The following is a 19,889-nucleotide window of genomic DNA, read 5'->3' as shown; positions in this document are numbered from 1 at the left end:
TCGGGAGTTAACTACAGAATTTTGTACTGAAAATCCCTGAAAGTCACTGTCGATTCTGAGTTAACTACGCACTGTGAAATTGGCCCTTAGTGCTGCCATATCTGTCTTAATCAATAGCCAACCAAGTAAATATCTTGTAATTTCATCAGCATTTATGTATGTGGTTTTCAAATAAATACCCAACGATTATTTGCTCGCTGCTGGCAAATCCACATTTCATTTCAAATTATTCATAACTAGATTATTAAACTAAATACTGATAGACCCTATTTTGCATCAAAAGAAAAAGAACCCCAATTTTTTTTTTATGAAAAGTAAATTACTTCATTTCTATTATACTGCGCGCACACATACACACACATACATACACCAGAGTTGATTTGACTACCACGATCATAGCATTTAATAAAATCTATATTTTTTTTCAAATAAATACTTCCTTCCGCTTTTGCTATTGTAACTTTATGGAAACTGCAGCAGGATGTATGAATACAATTTTACTTTTTTCTTGCCTGCAAACTATGCTCGCATTGAAATGCAAATACTTGCAAACCAATCACTTCCTGATTCAAATACAGTATGCTTCACAAAAAAAAAAATAAATAAAATTGAAATACTACATATGCGAGAAAAGGAAATTATTTACGGCAACAAGCAAATAAAATTTTCTTCTACCCAACGCAAATAAATGTGAAGAATATATATACATATTTGTGTTTGTACATAAACGTATATTAGGGTGGTCAAGAAAAAGTAAAGTCGGAGTTTTAACGCCGCCATTTATCCCCGTTCCCCTCCTACCATACCATCCATCGCTTTGAGGTAAATTTGTTTTATTTGCACTAGCGATAATTAGATCGGACTGGTCTATCATACAAACCAAAAATAAGAAATTAAATAAAATCCTATATTTTTGAAAACCGTTTTAGAGGTCAGATAATAATTTCTTTATTATTAGAGCAACATCACTCGAAAACTAACGGAATCGAATGCGGTTTTCAGCGATGCAATGCTAAAAGTCTAATTTAAATATAGGAAAAAAATAATTAAAGAGTTGCCAGCTGCTTGAAAATAGCAGTTTATGCATATTGTAAATACTGAAATATGGTCGTCAAAAGACAAAACATTTCTGAAGGCTTACAGTTGAAAATATTTTAGGGGAAGGCTGCCACCTGTTTGAAAATTTGAATTTGATTTAATTGATAAGATAAATTAAATATTGCAATATGGGTTTCAAACTAAAGAGGTATAGGAAAGTTTACAGCTAAAAATATTTTTGATGAAGGTTGCCACCTGTCTGAAAATTTTTACTAAATTATTAAATTGACGAAATAAATGAAATATTAAAATAAGGGTTTCTAACTAAAGTGGTTTAAAAAAGTTTACTGCCGAAAACACGCTTTGTAGCGGGTTGCGACCTATTTGAAAAAAAAAAAAAATCAGTTAAAGATATAAGTAAATACTTAATTAATACATCTTTGAACACAGTGTACTTTATGGTAAATCGAGTTATAGGATTATAAATTAAATTTCCAGGACTAAAAATCTTCGGAAATATATATATATGTATTAGCTAGCACCCTTATTCATAAAAATTAAACTATGTTTCATAAATCGAAAATTTGTTTGAAAACCTCACTTCAGAAACGCTTTAAATCTATTTTGTTTTTTTTTTTTTTTTTTTTTATGAATGACGCCATAAGAGCTTTGCGAGGGCGCAGTGAAGCAAACTAAAAAAAAATAAACTAAAATTCTCACAATTTGTCGGTAAATATATAAAACTTTATTGATTTCAATCTCCTGTCGATAAGTGCATGAGATTTTACATATGTATATGGATATTGTAAGTATCAGAGAAGTACCAAACGTTGCGCATGCAGCAATAAAAGCCTTTTAGATTTTAGATTTGCTTCCTTTTATTACTAACATTTTTGTATATTTCCGTACAATCCTTGAGAGAGTTGAAGGTAAGATTTATAGCTATATTGCATTCGACATTGCCTTTGGCAACACAAAGTGGTTATTGTTTACGGCAATGGACAGTTGCCAATGCTACACGAGTATTATATTTCAACGCGCACACAATGCTAAAAGTGCTTATGGCGTGAGAATGGAAATGAAGGTGCTGGCGATGCGATGATGGAGGCGAAGCAGAAGGAAAAGGCGACGGAAAATAGCGATTGTAGTAATCATTGCAGCATCCTCTTCCAAGCAATCCATAACGAGTGTGCCAACCAGCCAGCCAGCTGCACGATGCCACACAACATCACCATTGCCATTAACGCAACCACTACCACTACCGCCACCGCCACTACCAATGCCAACAACTCTCTACCTCTGCGTTCGTGATAGTCAATGCAAATATTTCGTCCTTGACATCTTTCATTCAATCTAAGGTGGATTGTTTTGTGCGCACACACACTCGCATACACACGACCACACGCATGAATACACACTACAACTGCCCACCCAATCATACCAATATGGACATATGTATGTATGTATGTATGTATGTATTGCACATGTGCAGAAATGTATGTATGTATGTGTAGATAAATATATGAATCCAAATTGATGCTGTGCAAATGTGCTCATGTGAGTCAGAGTATACATTTGAGAATGCAAGTTCAAATATTTGCACAGTCATTGCCGCCAGCCAAGCTGTTAGATGATGAATGACCAAATGGACAGAGCACTTCGGCACGAAACTGTGTGCGAGTGCTGTAGAGGCCCGGAAATGGTCATTTTCCAAAAATACGAGAGCTTTGCTCTGTTTTCCTATCGTTGCGTAGCGTTGCGTATTCTATGTATTTCCTAGTCTCTACGTTATTGACATGACTAGATCATTGATTTCCTAGTGTTTCCTAGTGATATTTATTGATTCTGTTTCGTTTCAGGCGCGCTCCAATTTGTATAATTTTCAAACAAACATAGATAAATGCGAACATATTTACATGCTCGTACATACATGGATCTGTGTGTTTTTGTAAGTAGTTAAAAAAAAAAAAAACAATTTTAAGAATATTTATATACGAGTATGTTATCGAAAAGGTGCGAAGAGTTTACCGGATATTAAAGTAAAATTTATGTAAATCTAAATATTAAGATAAGCTTCCTAGTCGATTGTTGGCTTAAGAACCCTGGAATATTCTTGCCCATCAATGATTTGCTTGTATACCGGAACGTATGAAAATTTCCTATAATAATACCAAGCATACTCAGTGAAAAATATTCGAGATTTTCACATTTTTCTCTTTTTAACCTCATCAAAATATTTTCAAACTAAACCCTTCTTATACCTCTTACCGCTGACACCCATATAGTGCTATATATTTCAATGACCTACGTTTCTTAATTCAAGTCGAATTTAAATTCCTAAACTGGTGGCAACCCACTCACAAGAAATTTAAAAATAAAGCCTTTTCTCAAAACCATTTCCAAACTAAAGATTTCTTAACACTCTTTCGGTTGCACCCATACATTAATATTTCATACAACTTAGGTATTGAAAAAGCTTGATTTGATTTGATTTTGTTAGGACTAGAAATTGAACCATGAGCCTGCCGAGTAGCAGTAGGAACAGCTAAGCACTCGGCTACGGCGGCAAGAGCTCTACACAAATCCGAAAAAACGCCATAAAGTATCTATTAAAAAAAATGTTAAAATAACACCAACCATGATGAAAAAAAAACTTTGAACTTACTTTGCTTTTCTCTCTTCCATATAAAAGCTATCTTTACTGTTAATAGTTTAATTGTAATAACAACTTAAGCATTTTCACCGTATGAAAACTATGTAAAATAAAAACGATTTGTGCTGTTTTTTCTTTGCTTTACGACAATACATTTTTATTTAACTGACACTGACTGACGCCTTTGTATAGGGTATATTATTTATTTTATTAAAACGTAATAAAATTGTTTCCTGCTTACCTTCCAATGAGCCGGTGTATATTCTAGAAATATCATAATCCACTGGTCCATGCGTACTTTCGATTTCGACATCATTAGCAAATACTGACAGTGGATTCTGATGTAGAACCATGCGAAATTCTCTGAAATAACAATATGAAGAACAAATTTATTAGTTAGCTATGGATGAGTCTCTAACCCAATGCACGAGTAGATGGAATGATTCGAAGATCTAGAAAAGTATGATTTTTTTTTTAATAGAAACAGCAGTATAAGCTAGAGTATATATTACTATAAATTAATTAATTATGCATCTTTCCGATCAAATTATTAATACAGACTGGTTCTAGAAAGTGGTTAGTATATCCTGTAAATCCGAGCTTTATAACTTGATGAAACGACTAAACTGACACTAAACGGATCGAACTGAACTTAGGTATTCTATCTGAAACTAAACTTCACTTATTTTGACATCTCTGCCATGTGTTACAGACCAGTCAGTCGCTACACGTTTTTGCTTAAAATTCTAGAGAGGCTGCTTGAGCTGCAAATTAGGCACAGGATTTCTGATGGCCAGTAGAGATGGCCTTGCGCACAATTGGGACGTCGATTGACGTCATACATAAAGACTGCAATGTAGCTGCTTTTCTCGATAACCAGGGGCCTTTAACAATGCACTACCGCCGTGCAATAGTACGATCCCTGGTAAGTTTGTGGCCGAAGCTGACCTTGACACCGCATAACCAATGGGGTAGTGCCACCATCTAGCGCAGAATTACCTGGGGAACGTCTCAGGGTGGTGTCCTCTCGCCACTTCTATGGATCGTGGTCATAAAAAACATGCTAGAACCTTAAATTTAGGCTTCCAGATCGCTGTGGTATTTTTCCGGCGGAAGCTACTGCCATTAAAGTAGCAGTCATTTGGTCGTTGTTGTGCGCGATGGCGGTAACGAGATTAACAGCTATTCAGACAGGCTTAATGCCTTGCCGAAGCTTGTAGGGGAATGCCTTAATTCACTTTCGATCTCGCCTTAAAATTACCTTGTCAGACTTGTATGGGTGCCATGCCATGGCGATATCGAAGGAAACTGTGTGGTTGTTGAACTGGCCAGGGGCGACACTCTCGTGTCAATATCGCCAAGAAAAGAGTCGGACTTTGCTTAGAAAAAAGCCTTCAGTAAACTCAGCGAACGCTGAGTGAAAAACAGAGCATGGGCCAGGGCGGTCTAGGTATCTCCTTAGGTTGACGAATCCGCCTTATCTTACTTCTGGTGGGTCAATGTCCTATCGAGGTTTACTCAGTACGACAACAGACCCCTTTCGTCGCAGATGCATGCAGGACGACGAGATGGTATCATTTCAACAGTTCCTTAGCCTGCGTAGCTTTTGCAAGACTGTGGCTTAGGAAACTGCGTTCGAGCTTTCTAACTGGTTTGGAGCAGCTCTTTGGACTAACATCTGCCGCCTGATGAACTTCGTTATCGGCACGCTGTGATTCTCGGTTTAACCTAGCAGTTACCGTTAGCGGTGCTGTTACAAAGTACCAACACTTACGGTCCAAGGGATCAACCATCTTAACCGAACCTAACACAAGTACAATATTCATTGGAATTCCTTTATAAAATTTTTAACAAGTCTTTAAGCTGCTTCGAGTAAACCATTAATATTACTAATCTTTGGAAAAAAATATGCATAGCTAGTAAGTATGTATGTACATATTAGAGGTTTACGCCGACAGGCTTTGCGGCGGCGGCGTGGTCAACTTGAAAAAGAATCGGCGGCGGCGGCGACGCCGGCGCGTCTGAAAACGCCGGCGCTACTGCCCATTAGGTAGATTCGAAAGAGACATAAAGCTACTAATCTTATCATGTCATCTCGTCAGCGTTAGGCATTGGCCATGCCAATTCAGATTGTAATTGTATTTAATTAATTCATTGAATTAGTTTTAAATTAAAATTACGTTACTTTCTACTTGAATTAAAATGTTGAGTGTCTGCTGCTGATGGATGGGCAAACAGAAGAAAGTCCGACGTATATAAATAAATACATCTCTATGTTCTCTACAAATCCGTATATGTATACTACTGAAATTTAAAGAAATAAAAAAATTTAAAATGTTAAGTTATTGGGGTAATTTATGTCGCTATCAAAATTTTTTTGCAATAATCTTATCATCCGTTATGTTAAATTACGGAGTTGTTACGATTCTTTGCGGGTCATATGTATATTGAAAACAAGGTTTGGTCAACTTCCACCAGAACGGGCCTTTCTGGCCACTTATAGGTAGCTAAAATATCCACTAATACTGAATGTAATGAAAAATAATAGTAATTTTTACGAAAAATGGGGACTTTAACCCTGTGTAGAAGACATTGCGATGCGCGGGAGCAAACGCCTCCTGGGATTTGACCACCACTTGGGAACAGGGCTTCCAACTATACTTAGCTATGAAGTGCCATATTGAGGATAAAAAAGTGCCAAAATGTGCCAAATAGAAAAATATAACGTGTTACCTATGTTTTTTCTGAGTTACGCTTTTTTGGAAATGTTCAGTGGCCCAAATTATGCGAAATAACTCCTTTAAAAATTTAATCCTCTTTTCGTAAAATAGTGTCTTTATACGAGTAGTATTTAGTTCCTTCAAACGATGTATTTTAATGTGCATACATCATGAAAATTTTGTACAAAATTCCTTAGGCGCCGAACGCCGCCGCCGCCGCCGCCGCGCCGATATTTACGTAACTCGGCGGCGGCGAGTGAGAAATGACAAAAAACGGCGGCGGCGGCGGCGTGGCTCGGCGGCGTATACCTCTAGTACATATGTATATATGTATGTATATATGCATGTATCTCACTTTATATAACAATTGAATATTGCCAACTTACCTGTCATGAGCAAAGAAATTCAGTCTGATAGTGTGAACTGGACCAAATTCGCCCGAATACAGTTCTCTTTTTCGCCGATGGCGCTTCTGTTCGATGTGTTTTTGATGTGCCGAATGCAAATACGAGCGATCGAAGTCCGCTGCCTCCCAATGGCGTATGTAGGGTGAGAGCTTTTGTGTGTGTCCTGGAATACAATGTAAAAACATAATGTGAAAATTTAATTATCCACGATATAAATAAATAAAAACAAAAAACTAAAAGGGTATACTATATATATATATATATAGAAGAAGACAAAGTATAGAAATAATGCCACAAACAAGAAAAGACAACCAACAAATTTTTGCGTTCAACTTTAATTAGCTACTTTTTTTGTGATTGCAATTGTCGAATCGAGTGTATATGTATGTATGTATGCAAGTATTTTGTTGCGGTAATTACCAACAATAGCAACAAAGTTTTCGTGTAAAAAGTTTTAAGCGCACAACCGCAAAATGAAAACTTTGTGTGATATTTATTTTTTATTGTATTACAAAAACAAAATATGTATGTATGTATGCATGCGCGCTGAGGTGTACTAATTGCAAAGTTGCACAGCACAGTCATTTATAATATTTTCCCGTTTCTTACTCTTTATAATAATAACCATATGCGTGTGTGTTTGTGTTAGCACTTCTGTGTATATAATGTTTTGGAGGAGCATTCGCTTGTACTTAAAGTCGACACATATGGCATGCGAGTAATTGTTTAAGTCATTGTACATTAATTTTGTAATTTTCTACTTCAGTAACGTTTCAACACATACACGCACATTGGATTTTACAAATCTTATCATACACATATGTAGATACATATGTATGAATGTATAGATGGATTTTCATACATTAGGGTGATCGGTGGTCGACTATATGATGAAAGGAGCCAGTGAATGGGCATCAGCCAGCGACACATTTAGCAACCGAAGAGCCTAGAGAGACAGCGGCGTATCACCCGCGATTAAACCAACTCAAAGCGTAGCCGCTAATCAAAACCAAACTATTGAGTTCACCAACCAAAGTGTAGGCGCGGATTGGAACCTAGGCCGTTCAAACCGTAAAGGCAAAAAAAGTTGATTTCAGGATACCATCAACTAGTACTTAATAAAAATACTAACTAAGGTAAAGAGTTCGTTTTTACAGTGAAGCAAGCCTACGTCTTGCACACTGAGCTTTTAGTGATTTTGGTGCAATTTTAGAGTAGTATCGCGCTAAAGTAAATTCTTTGTTGGTGTTTTTTAACTGAAGTTTCTTAAAAAAAAAATTTCGTTATACAATAAAGTAATACGAAAATGAATAACTAATAAATATTTTGTTTAGGTACTAACCAATTCCGGACAATGATCGTTATGTAAAACGAATTTTTATTGTACAGGCTCTTAAAAATTATTTCTTTTTTTCTACTACTCTTTGTCATTATATTATTTATTTCTACTCAAGAACGTTTAGATTTAATGAATATACAACTCTGGGAGAATAATATCGAGCATCAATATATCGGCAGCTGAGTGGAGGATCGCCCTATCTCAGCTGCCGATAAATTGGATTTATATTGAGGTAGGGTGCTTTTGAAGCGGCAGCTGAAATGGGGCAGGTGTGACCGAAATTCTGAGGTAGGGCGTTCTTCAATCATTTACTGAGATAACACTGTTTATGTTGAAAGTTTCATCCCTAAATATAGTGGATGATAACGCAACGTCTCAGAAAAACCCATAGCCATAGAAAAACTTCGTCAAGTGAATGCGTAAAATAGTTTTTATTGTTTTAGTCATACGCGCTCCTTTAAGCTCAGATGGGCTGCATGCGAGAAACTCGTTTTCTATTGATTACTGATTTCCCCTGTTGTAAATAACCTCGAATATTTTTTGACTTTTTTTCTTCTTATTTATTTTTATTTTTAATTTAGTTTTAGTTATTTTTATATAAAATCTTGTTTATTCCTTAACAAAAACTGTATAACTGAAAGTTTAAAAACTTTGTGCAACATTTAAAAAAATCAACAAACTTTCGTATAAAATTCGAGCCCTTTAATAAGATTTCCTAAAAAGATTGGGAATCTGCAGTTTTGTAGTCTATTAATTTTGGTTATAATAAAGTGCAAGCTGGAAGTAGCTATGATTTATTGTTGTACCGTTTGTTTTAGCAAAATTGTGCATTTTATTTAATATAACGTATGTTCGACAATTAGTTTAGTAATAAAAATAATATTCTACATCAAAATTGTTTTTTTTTTTCTAACAGTAGATGGGTCTAAGAAAACATTCGATTCACTTTAGAAAGTCTAACAGCTTACGTTTGTTTGTTGACAGTTATGTGGGTCTCCTGCCCCACTGTGCGGCACAGCTTAGAAGCTTTGCATATATTTTGCATGGGTAAAGTTAAATTTTTCATTCCTTCTCAAATATTTTACTTATTATTTTTTCAAAATAGATAATCTTATCTCTTATATACAAAAATGTGTTATTTTGTATGTCGTAAGCACATCACGCACGTCCTGAAGAAAGTGTTAGTAAGATTTCATAGTCAAATATGCTATTTTTTTCTATTTTTTGGCCTAATAACTAGTCATATTCAAAAATTTAGTTGAGCTCCTAGTGAACTCGATAAAGAAGTCTGATGGGTAGATGTGGTGATCTCGGAAATAGCAGCTTTAACTTCTACCATTTGTAAGCTATTGTGGTTTTACCACAATAATTTTTCATTAATGACCTCAAGCTCAATAAAATTGTCAAAATTGAGACATATTCTTATTCGATCAAAAATATTTATTTTTAACGATTTTATAGCAATTCTGCCAAATAGTTGATTTTCCAGTGGTTTTTGGACCACCCTAATGTTTGTTCATACTTATGTATGTTCGTATGCGTATCTCCTCTTTCATCGCTATTGCTTTTGAAATTTTCCGTGCGCGCTCGCAAGTCTTTCGTAGCCCCGCTTAAAGTTTTTTGCTAAAGTTTTGAAACGCAATCTACCATAATGCAGTCCGTTGCACACACACACACGAAAGCATCTACTTATATACATTTGTACAGTAAATTACAAAAACAAATCGTATGAATACACATACATACGTTAATAGAAGGCGTTGCGACGTGTTAAGATCTAATCGACGCTCGTAAATTTATAACTGAAAATTATGAAAAATTGTCTTACTTGCCATGTATTACTACTTTTTTTCACCGTAAAATACGAACGTGACTTTACTCGCTTTGACGGTGCTGAGTCGTAATAAAAAGGAAATACAACAAACTTAAAGTTCAACTCCAATTCGTCTAACTGCACTCATAAAAGCACAGTAATTTCCGCTACGTTCCATTGCCAGTCGCGACAATACACGTCTCGAAAGTGTGCACAGAATATTAAAAAAAAAAAAAAACAAAATGAAACATCCGTGCAATTAAAATATACATTAACTATTGTGTGAGCATTTTCCTTTTCCTTTTATTTTATAAAAGCCTGCCATTTTATTGTTTGCTCCTAGTATTTCATCAAAGAAATAATCACTTCGCTGCAGCGCCATATTCAGCGCTTTATGTATGTGTCTAATCAAAACAAACAGCAACAAATGAATTTGTCTGCAGCGCAATTATGGTAATGGCAAGCGCTATCAATCAATTTGTTTAATCGTTTAATTGACCCTGAGGATACGAAATGCTGCTGGTCGCTGGCCGCTGGCTCAGCGTGAGACCCAAAATCGTGAAATTATTGCAATTAATTTGAATTTAATTTTTGTTTGTATCCTGTAATTGCCCAATTTGATGAAGACGAGCGACAGATTAACACTTAATTAATTATTTTCATACATCCACAAAAGCATTTAACTACTGTTCATTTTGTATTTGAAACTTAATTGTGAAACAGATAAGTATTATTTGTAAATAAAAAGTGTATTTATTTTTTTTGCAGAAATTTTATAGGTGAGGACGGTGAGAGTATTTTAAACTTCCAATAACAAGTTGTTTGGTTATGGCTTTCATTGCGTATATGAAATATTCTTCCTCTTTTATTTATTTTTTTATTTATTTTTTTGTTTTGTAGAACATTGAAAGCCGATAATGGCCGATATGGGACTTGGCAGGTCAAATTTTGCAGCTTGGTAATAACTTCGCCGTCCAGCTGTCTTTTCCTATTCTTTTAATCCACTCAACTCCGAAAATAAACGTTGATGTAAGCATCTCTAAAATACCTAGATTCATAAAAGAGTCAAAATCACTACAGAATCTTATGTCTTTGCCCAGCAGCTCCCACTGAGAGTAGATTATATGTACCCAGTACGGCATAGCTTAACCAATTTCCTCAGACAAATTAATTTATTTCTGTTTGTGCAACAACTGACTTCACTTTGATGTATAATCACCTAGATAAACCAAATGCTTACACATTTGATATCTTTGCAAACAATTCAATATTAGTTGACAAATCATCTAATTTTGGGCAATTAAATATTTCAGCATTTAATACTAAGTAGTTTTAAATTGGTTGAAAAGACATCAGCAAATATATGTAACAAATATTTTTACATTTTTATTTATATAAAGTGCACACAATAAAAACTGGCCATTTGAAAGCACATTTACATATCTGGCTATAGCCAGTATTGCCGTTGTGAGACTAAAGGGGCAATTTTACCCTTTTTAAGCGCCGATACCCTTCGACCCGACTTTTTGAAAATTTTGATTTTCTGACCGATTTTTGTTCACATTGCCATCTTTCGAATAACTCGAAAACCGGTTTTCGAAGAATAAGCGAATATATGAACATCCTATTCTGGCCTACTTTTTACAAAAGTTCTTAAAAACCTGTATTTCTTTTTTAAGCTTAGAATCATTTTCTTCAGAAAATGAAAATTCATATAAAATTACGCTTAAGAATTGAAAGAGAAATTTTAGTTTGTTAAAATTATTCCAATAGGTTGACTGCTCTCAAGAAGGGATGAATGCTGGTTTTAGGGATGTTTGCAGCTCTCAAGAAAATCTCAAGTAATATTTTTCATTATTTCAGTTGCTTGAAAAAGTAGTTTGCTTTTGCTGTAAATTTTCTTGAAAAATATTTAATTTGCTATTTCTTATCAACCGACTTCATAAAAGGCGGAGGCTATACATTTTTCGGAATATTTTTTTTTAAGTATGTTACCGCATAACTTTGGACCCGGTCAACCGATTTCTATAATGTTTTTTTTTTAGAGAAAAGGTGATACCCCAGAGGTGGTCCCATACTAATTTGGTTTATTGTTGAATAGCAAAAACGGTCCCTGGACCATCTACCGCAAAAAATATTCGAAATGTTAATCGAAGAAGTAACTTATCTACATACGTGCGAAATTTCAGGGAAATAGGATCATAAATATAATTTTTTTCTATTTTTCAATCCAGTCTATAAAATTTCTGTTTGCACATTTTTTTTTTTAATATTTAGCCCTCTTCAAAAAAAATTTCAGAATTTAGAAACTGTTAACACTTTTTTGTTTTATGTCTGTAATTTAATATTTGATTGAACTTTTTTTTATCAGGTCGAAGCTCTTTAAAGAAGTAACCTATTTTTAGATCCAGGCCATAAGCTATCTGTGTGCAAAATTTCATAAAAATACATTTAATCTTTTTTGTGTGATTTAGCCACAAGCATGCAAACTCACAAACCCATAAACATACTAAAAACATTCACAATTATGATTTTAAGTAGTAGAATTTCTTAAAGTCTACATCCATAAAAACTTTTTCTTACAACGAGAAAAGCAATATTGTTTTAAAGTTTTCCTAAAGTAGCTCCGTTATCAGTTGGTCAGTAGGTTTACGAATTACGAGAAATTTGTATTTATATATTTAAGTTAAGGAATAGCCTCATTTTCGAAGCCAATTGAGAGTTGATGCTGTGATTTAAATTCTTTCTATTTAATTCCAGCCCAGCATATTTGGTATTTGGCTGTTTTCCCTTCATACCACAAAAACTAAATTTCCATACTTTTGCTTTTATTTTCCAATTCATAAAATATTTGCATAAATTATTTGCAATCTTTTTTAATTGCTGCCTTAGGGCCAGCAATAATTTTAAAGCTCTAAAAATATTTATTTAAAACACAATGTGGAGTAGCTGTTGGCATTAAATACAACCAGAAAAAAATTCCTAACCCAGCAAACATTTGGAGTCGCAAATGAGTTTTTAAAGAATCCTTTTTTGGAGCCTTTACGCTCATAATCAGCTCATTTAAGAGTCCGATATGAGGGTGTTTCCCTTCCTCCGAAGGTCGACTTATATGAACTTAAATTCATACATCAAAGGAGCCTCAATATGAGTCATATCGGAATCTTATTACCCTCCTATACGGCTCATTTTGGACTCTTTTCGAGGCTCTTATCGGCCTCATAAGTTATTACATTCGGACTCTTATTTTAGGCTCTTCTTTGAGTCTTATTAAAGGCACAATATTTGCAAAAGCATTCAGCAAAAATTTCTTTCAAATAGCACACATATTTACCTGCATATATATATATATATAAACATTCCAACAAGCATTTAACAGCAGTAGCTGCTAATAATTTTCAATTTCTGTATAAACAAGTTTAGATATAAATATCGGATCTTTATTGTTGTTGTCTTGGCGCAAGGTGCTGGCTCATAATTTATCATATCATATATGACTCCTGAAAGACTCATATATAAGAGTCACAAATTTTTTATTTTTGAAACTCATATTTCTTACCCATCTAGGACTTCTTTCGGACTCATATACTCTGATCGCTCATAATATGTTTGCGGAGAAAGAGTGGGCAACAAACCCAAAATTCAGGAAAATAAATTTATCATGAAATTTCGCAACCACAACAAATATTTGGCCTTAGAGCTTAAAAGGGTAATTAAAATTTATGTGCGAATGACAAATATGAAACAATAAAACAAAATACTAATGCATATATTTATAGAAACACATACATATGTATGTATGTAAGTATGCATGTATATATGCGTATACATCCTTTCCGAAAATAAATCCACCAATAAAGTTCACCTACATACACACAAGTGAGACTAATGTTTGCAATACATCCACAAACATGTGTATACATATGTATACCCTGCAGTGAAACCTCAAACTAGTCAGGAAAAATACTAGTTTAAAACTAGAATTTACTGACTTAAACCAAACTAGTTCGAAAATTACCAGACTTGTAGCAAGTAGAAAACGATTTATTCATGCCCGGTTTTATTTTACTTCGACCGTTTAATACAATAAAATACACAAAATATTATAAATTGTTTTAAAAATATTTTTGTTGAGCTATTGTTTATTAGGAAAAATTGAAAAAGGAACAAAGTCTAAGCAGTAGAAGTTATAGCAGCTATTTCGGAGATCACCACATCTCCTCATCAGACTTCTTTTTTTTAGTTAATACTCAAAAAATGTAACACTAATTATTTGCAAATCTAACGCCGCTAAATAAAAATGTGTAATGAATTGAAGTGTACGCAATCCTAAGTTTTATATTTTGTATATTCATGAATTCATTTTATTTTTTGACTTCCAAAGTAGTGGTTTTGGTCCATAATTGGACCAGTATTTTTCTTTTTATTTTGAACTGTGGAGACCTGTATTTTTCTGGCCGAAATCTGACAATTGCCATCTCGTAGGACATGTTCAAAATACCAGTTGATTGCCTGGAAAAAAGACTGTTGGCTGACTAGTTGGGCATGCAGTTCATAGTAGTTGTGAGGTAGTTTAAAACTAGCACATTTGACTACAGGGTATATACATGTGTATACATGTGTCTCTATATATATATACATCTATACATATACACTGTAGCATTTAATACAACTTTATTTGACAACACATACTCGCAAGTGTACAAAATGGCAGACGAATTAAGTTAGTGCGTTCTGCCAAACTTTTAGCGGAAATTCGCAACTAGCAAAATTCAGGAAAAATAGTTAAACAAATTTAAAAAAAGCATGTGTAGCCCCGTACACGTGGTAGAAGTGAAACTTAAAAAAAAAAGGTGTGAGTGCCAGGTACTCAGGCAATTTGGCTTGTAAATTTATGTGTACGGCTCGGCAAACCACTAGGCGATTAAGTTACTTACATAGGTTTGGTTAGAAATTAAACAATAATTTCATTTCATTTAATTCATTTTCTGATAAATAATTTATTTATTCATTTCCCGGTAACACCACCTTATATGAATTCGCCCTTCTAGCATCCTTAGGACCGGGTTCTGATGGGAGTAACTGAATGGAGTAAGCTGTCACATAATTATCTATTGTATGATTAACAAATAAATGCAAATGTTTGTAATGCAATCAACAGATCCAGAACACATCATTTTGACATAATGCAAGCCTCACAGACTGCGACCGTTGATTCAGATTGATCCGCAGTCACGTTAGACATTTTGCCCACAAACATTACACTTTTGCGAGCAGTCTCATTGAAAAATCTTATTTTTATAATTGTCCATAAGTAAATACTTATGTCCATCAATATACCAATGAAGCCCATTTGTTTCATCATACATATATCCATACCGCGTATGGTCATTTTGCAAAACGGCGTAACTGACATTTCCTGCCAAAAATTGCATTTGCCCACACAAGCTCTTGGCTCAATCCTTATCCATTCGTCCTCAAAAATATACTGGCCAAAAATGTGGTTTTGCATTATCTTGATACGCGGTTTGGCATTTTGTTGATAAGCGGTTTTGTACTCTAAACGACGATATGTATGCTAAAAAAAATCAGTTATCGTTGCGCGTCTTCTGAACGGCTCGATACATTGGTTGTCAAATTCAACTCCCATTGCAAATGCCAGTCACGCCTCTGCCTCAATTCTGTGTCCGCCCGTGTGTTATATTCTGCCAGCCGAAACAGCCAACTGGCCCAACATGACTCATTGAATTATCCTCACGCTAATTGCATAATTTCATTTACACTTTTTCGCAGAATTTGATTAGCGCAGGCTGAGCGTTGTGGTTTAACTACTTAAATTACATAATTTCACGTACATAGATGCACGCATATGTATGTATGTACATACATAGATACATAAGTACTTATAGGCGAAGGATTAATTTTATTTTTCACCTATTTTGAGCACGTACGAAAGTTAAGTAAAAAAATATATTTTTAATCAAAGATATTAATTCCATAATCTACTTAGTATTTTTTGTGTAAATTAATAAACAAAGTTTCAACCAGGGCAAATGTCAAGAAGAAATAAAATTAATTAATTAGTATTTGAATCATTTGCTGTAATTACTTCGTTCTCTAGTACTACTGTGCCGTCAAAGTGTTACCGTTGCAAATGTTTGAGTGACGTGAAGATTTATTATGGAATATGCCTACAATTTTGAAAAACCATATTTTTGACCAGGAAAACTATTATTATTATTTTTTTTTCATTTTATATCCTACAGAGCTTTAAAGTCTTAAAATTTATCCTAAAATAGGCCAATATTTCGCAGCATTTCTGCGAAAGAAAACGAAATGATCATTTACAAAAATGAATTTGTCGGTCCTGTCTATCTAAATATTACAACTACAAAATCTGAGACCGCGAATTGAATAGTCCGGGAAAAGGCCTGGCATAAAAGTATTTCGTATATTAGTAGTACTGTCCAAACAAGTTTGATTTTAAGAAATAAACTAAGAAGCAAAATTCAATTTCTGTAGCAAAACAGGAGTAAACGATTATCAAATTTAGTCACCATGTATCTGAAATGGCAACACTGGCCGTAAATATGAATAAACTTATACACTGGTAATTAGGAATAAAACTAACACGAGAAAACACAGATTAACAAATAGTATTAAGCTAAAAAATGAATAAATAATGAATAAACACAATGAAAAATATGATTTATAAAAATTAAAAAACTTTTTTTATGAATAGCTCCTAGGCAAAGGGTATGATAAATGTATTTACACTTGTGATCAGCTAATTAAGCCAGCAATATTTTGATCAATTTTGGCTATTTTTCTTTTGTTCATTTAATGTTTATTATTTTTCCATAAAAGTCTAGCTCATTATAACAAACACCACATAAGATTTCAAACTTTGTGCACAAATTATGAAAAATCTGCAAAGTTCCAGCTAGATTTTAAACTTTTTATTCAGATTTTTTAGAATTTTTTTTGAGTATGCAGTTTAATAGCCCATTAAATTATAGGGTAATAATGTGCAAGTCTTAAGTTGCTAAAAAATCGCGTTGATTTTTAATCATTTTGCTTCTGACTTCATGACGCATTTTTGTCCCTACAAAAAAAAAAAATGCCGAATTTATTTTGTATGGAAAAAAATTCACCAATTTGGGGCGTGTGACTTAACAAAAATTTAAAACTAAAATTGTTCCATATGGCTAAGGGTCACCCTAATGTACATATTTAAATGAATGTATGTACTATAAGTATGTATTTCCGAAGGAAAGAACTCTTAAAACTCATCTACGTTTTCTAAGTGAATAAATGAATTATGATGAACAAATTTTGTTGAAACAGTTTTACCTATATAAATACGTATTTAATTTGCACACGTTCTCCTTAAGTATGTATGAAACAAATTAACGCAAAACCGAAATCCGCGAATATTAACGCCTTCTTTAGCCATTTGCGGCAAAGTTAATTAGCAACATTTAACCGGTTACCATGTCTAAAGTTTCTTTTAAAAAAGTAAATAACGAATGAGGTATTTTTGTAAATTTTTTGCATATGTACATATGTACATGGGGATGTATGTATGCATGTATGTATGTGTGTATGCTCAAAGCACGTTGAACAACGTCAAGCAGCCAAATAAGGCAACTACGAAAAAAAAAAATTTGAGATAAAGTACATAAAAAATGCAAATATACTCTCACAAACGAAAGCCAAGAAGTCAAATTTGTGAGTCATCGTTAAGCTGTAAAACCGCACAAAGCATCTTTAAACAATAAATAGTAGACGGTTTATAAATTTATGTGCGATAATATACATATGTATGAATGTGTCTGCAGAAGTATAAAGTTATTTTCTGACGAAACCTGCCAACAATTATTTGGTACAAGTTTCTTCTTTTTAATTTTGCATATTGCCTAACGGCTTTGTTTTGCAAAATAAACAACAACGATAAGTGTGGGTGCAACGATGACTGACAGCTTGTCTGGTACACTGATGGCGAATTGTACAATTTTAAATAAAATATCTAGGTAAATATTTACATACTTCGTTTTAAATATTATGGTGTAGCAAAAAATAAAAAAAAACTGTTTCGCATGCATAAATATACTACGTTTCCTAACTATAGCACACCAACTAAGCTGTCGTTGAATCGTAAAAAAAAAAAACTGAAAGTCCTACACAATTATACATCTTCCACCCTCTTAGTGAAAACTTACCCGCTATTTTTGCTGCGGCAAAAACTTTGCACAATAATGGTCAAGTGGAAATTGAAAATTTAAACATGTTTTCGAAAAATGTTAAGATTAAGTACAGTTGTTGCAAAAACGCAATTGTAAGAACTTTGACATCCGGAAAAATATTTATACGAGCAGTGAAGTTGTGTTGTAAATAAGTTTTGGTAGAATCTTAAAAAAAAACGCACGAAGGAGATGGCCAGAACAAAAACGTTGAGTTTGTGGTAGTAAATGGTCAAAATAATGATAAACTATAAAAATTCGGACCTAAAGTGTCCAAAATAATGGTTAGGAGAGTCCAAAACCCAATAAAATTTTGTTTGAATTTACGAAAAGGACGTCATAACCGAGGTTGGCATCAAGTACACTTAAATCCTTCAAATTCCTTAGACCCTTAGAAAGGCCTTTTGACGGTATAAATATTTGAACTTCAATTTTTTAAATTTAAATTGTTTTACATATATTGAACGAAAATCACTAATCCAGAACTGTTTCCAGTTTGAATTTATAAGGTGCTTAATGCAGTTTTTAAGGCGATAGAAGAACAGTTTATTTGGTTATTTGGTGCTTTGGTTGTAAAACAAATTATTTTTGGATTTTCATGTTCCCCCTAATGATCGAGGTAAATTTTAGTTTAACATCCGAAGCTGATAGAAAAGGTTCTATCTAATAGCGGTCACCCTAGGCAGACAAAGAGACTCTCAGCTGTGGTGGGGAGGTAAAGCTCGACCAGAAACTTAACAAAATTTGTTTTGCGAAGTATTTGTTAACGAGTTAGTTTATTTAATATGTATTACAAAATTTAAACTAATTTCACCCAAATCCAAATCAAGAATGGTCGACTCCAAGCATTGCACTGTGGGTCAAAAGCTCATCAAAAGTGGCGAAAATATATACATATGTACTCACGAGATCAAAATTTATATGTGATTCTTCGATTGTAGTAGTATCACCCTAATATACATACATGTATCTATGTATGGAACGGCATTCGGCGGACACCTACGCTTACGGCTTACATTTAGTACCAGTAAAAGCACAATAAAAAATGCCATATATCTGAAATATAACTACAAATTGGCTCAACTTAACACATTTGTATGACTACTCGAGATTGCATGCATGAATTTTTATCCGTGTATGTTCATATAGAACAAATGTATTTAAGTGCACTATAATAAGCTGACCAACCGTCCTCCTCTGAGGAGGATTGTTCTCCTCAAACGTAATTTGTCATCCTCAAAAATATTGTCCTTCTCTGTGCTCAAAAAATGTCGCTCAGAATATTATTATTTCCTAATCGTACACAATCATTACATTTAAAAGGAATTTACATTGTTCAACTTGCAGTTGAATTATGAAATCCTTTGATTCAACTAAACGCCTTTTAGCCTTAATGAATAGTATTTAATACAGCTTTCACACGGCACTCCAATTACGTACATAGTTCGCTTTCTCTTTCGTAATTCGCCCTCCAATTACCCTTCGTGTTTTCCGGAAAATTTGGCACTTATTCTTATTACTGTAAACGAGTAAATCTTGCAAATATATATTAGGGTGATACAAAATAACTACTCTAGCGAATTTATGGCATTAAAATAACTTATTTAATGAGAAAGAAATTTTCCCATTTTTGTACAAGTAATACAATTACAATTAAATAATTTAAAACTAAATAG

General features: G+C 33.8%; 1 protein-coding gene across 1 annotated transcript; it reads right to left on the bottom strand.

Annotated features, from left to right (window-relative positions):
• Nucleotides 1-3,932: 3,932 nt before the first annotated feature.
• Nucleotides 3,933-6,981, bottom strand: LOC108372283 (disintegrin and metalloproteinase domain-containing protein 10-like; the record flags this gene model as incomplete). Its single annotated transcript, XM_017627933.1, has 2 exons — nt 3,933-4,054; nt 6,798-6,981. Coding segments are annotated over 2 exons (306 nt in total), but the record flags the coding sequence as incomplete, so codon positions are not given.
• Nucleotides 6,982-19,889: the final 12,908 nt, after the last annotated feature.

The sequence above is a fragment of the Rhagoletis zephyria genome, unplaced genomic scaffold (genome assembly GCF_001687245.7).
Source record: "Rhagoletis zephyria isolate East Lansing unplaced genomic scaffold, Rhagoletis_zephyria_1.1 Rzeph_scaffold_05597, whole genome shotgun sequence".
NCBI lineage: Eukaryota > Metazoa > Arthropoda > Insecta > Diptera > Tephritidae > Rhagoletis > Rhagoletis zephyria.
This window is presented reverse-complemented; position numbering and strand designations above follow the sequence as displayed.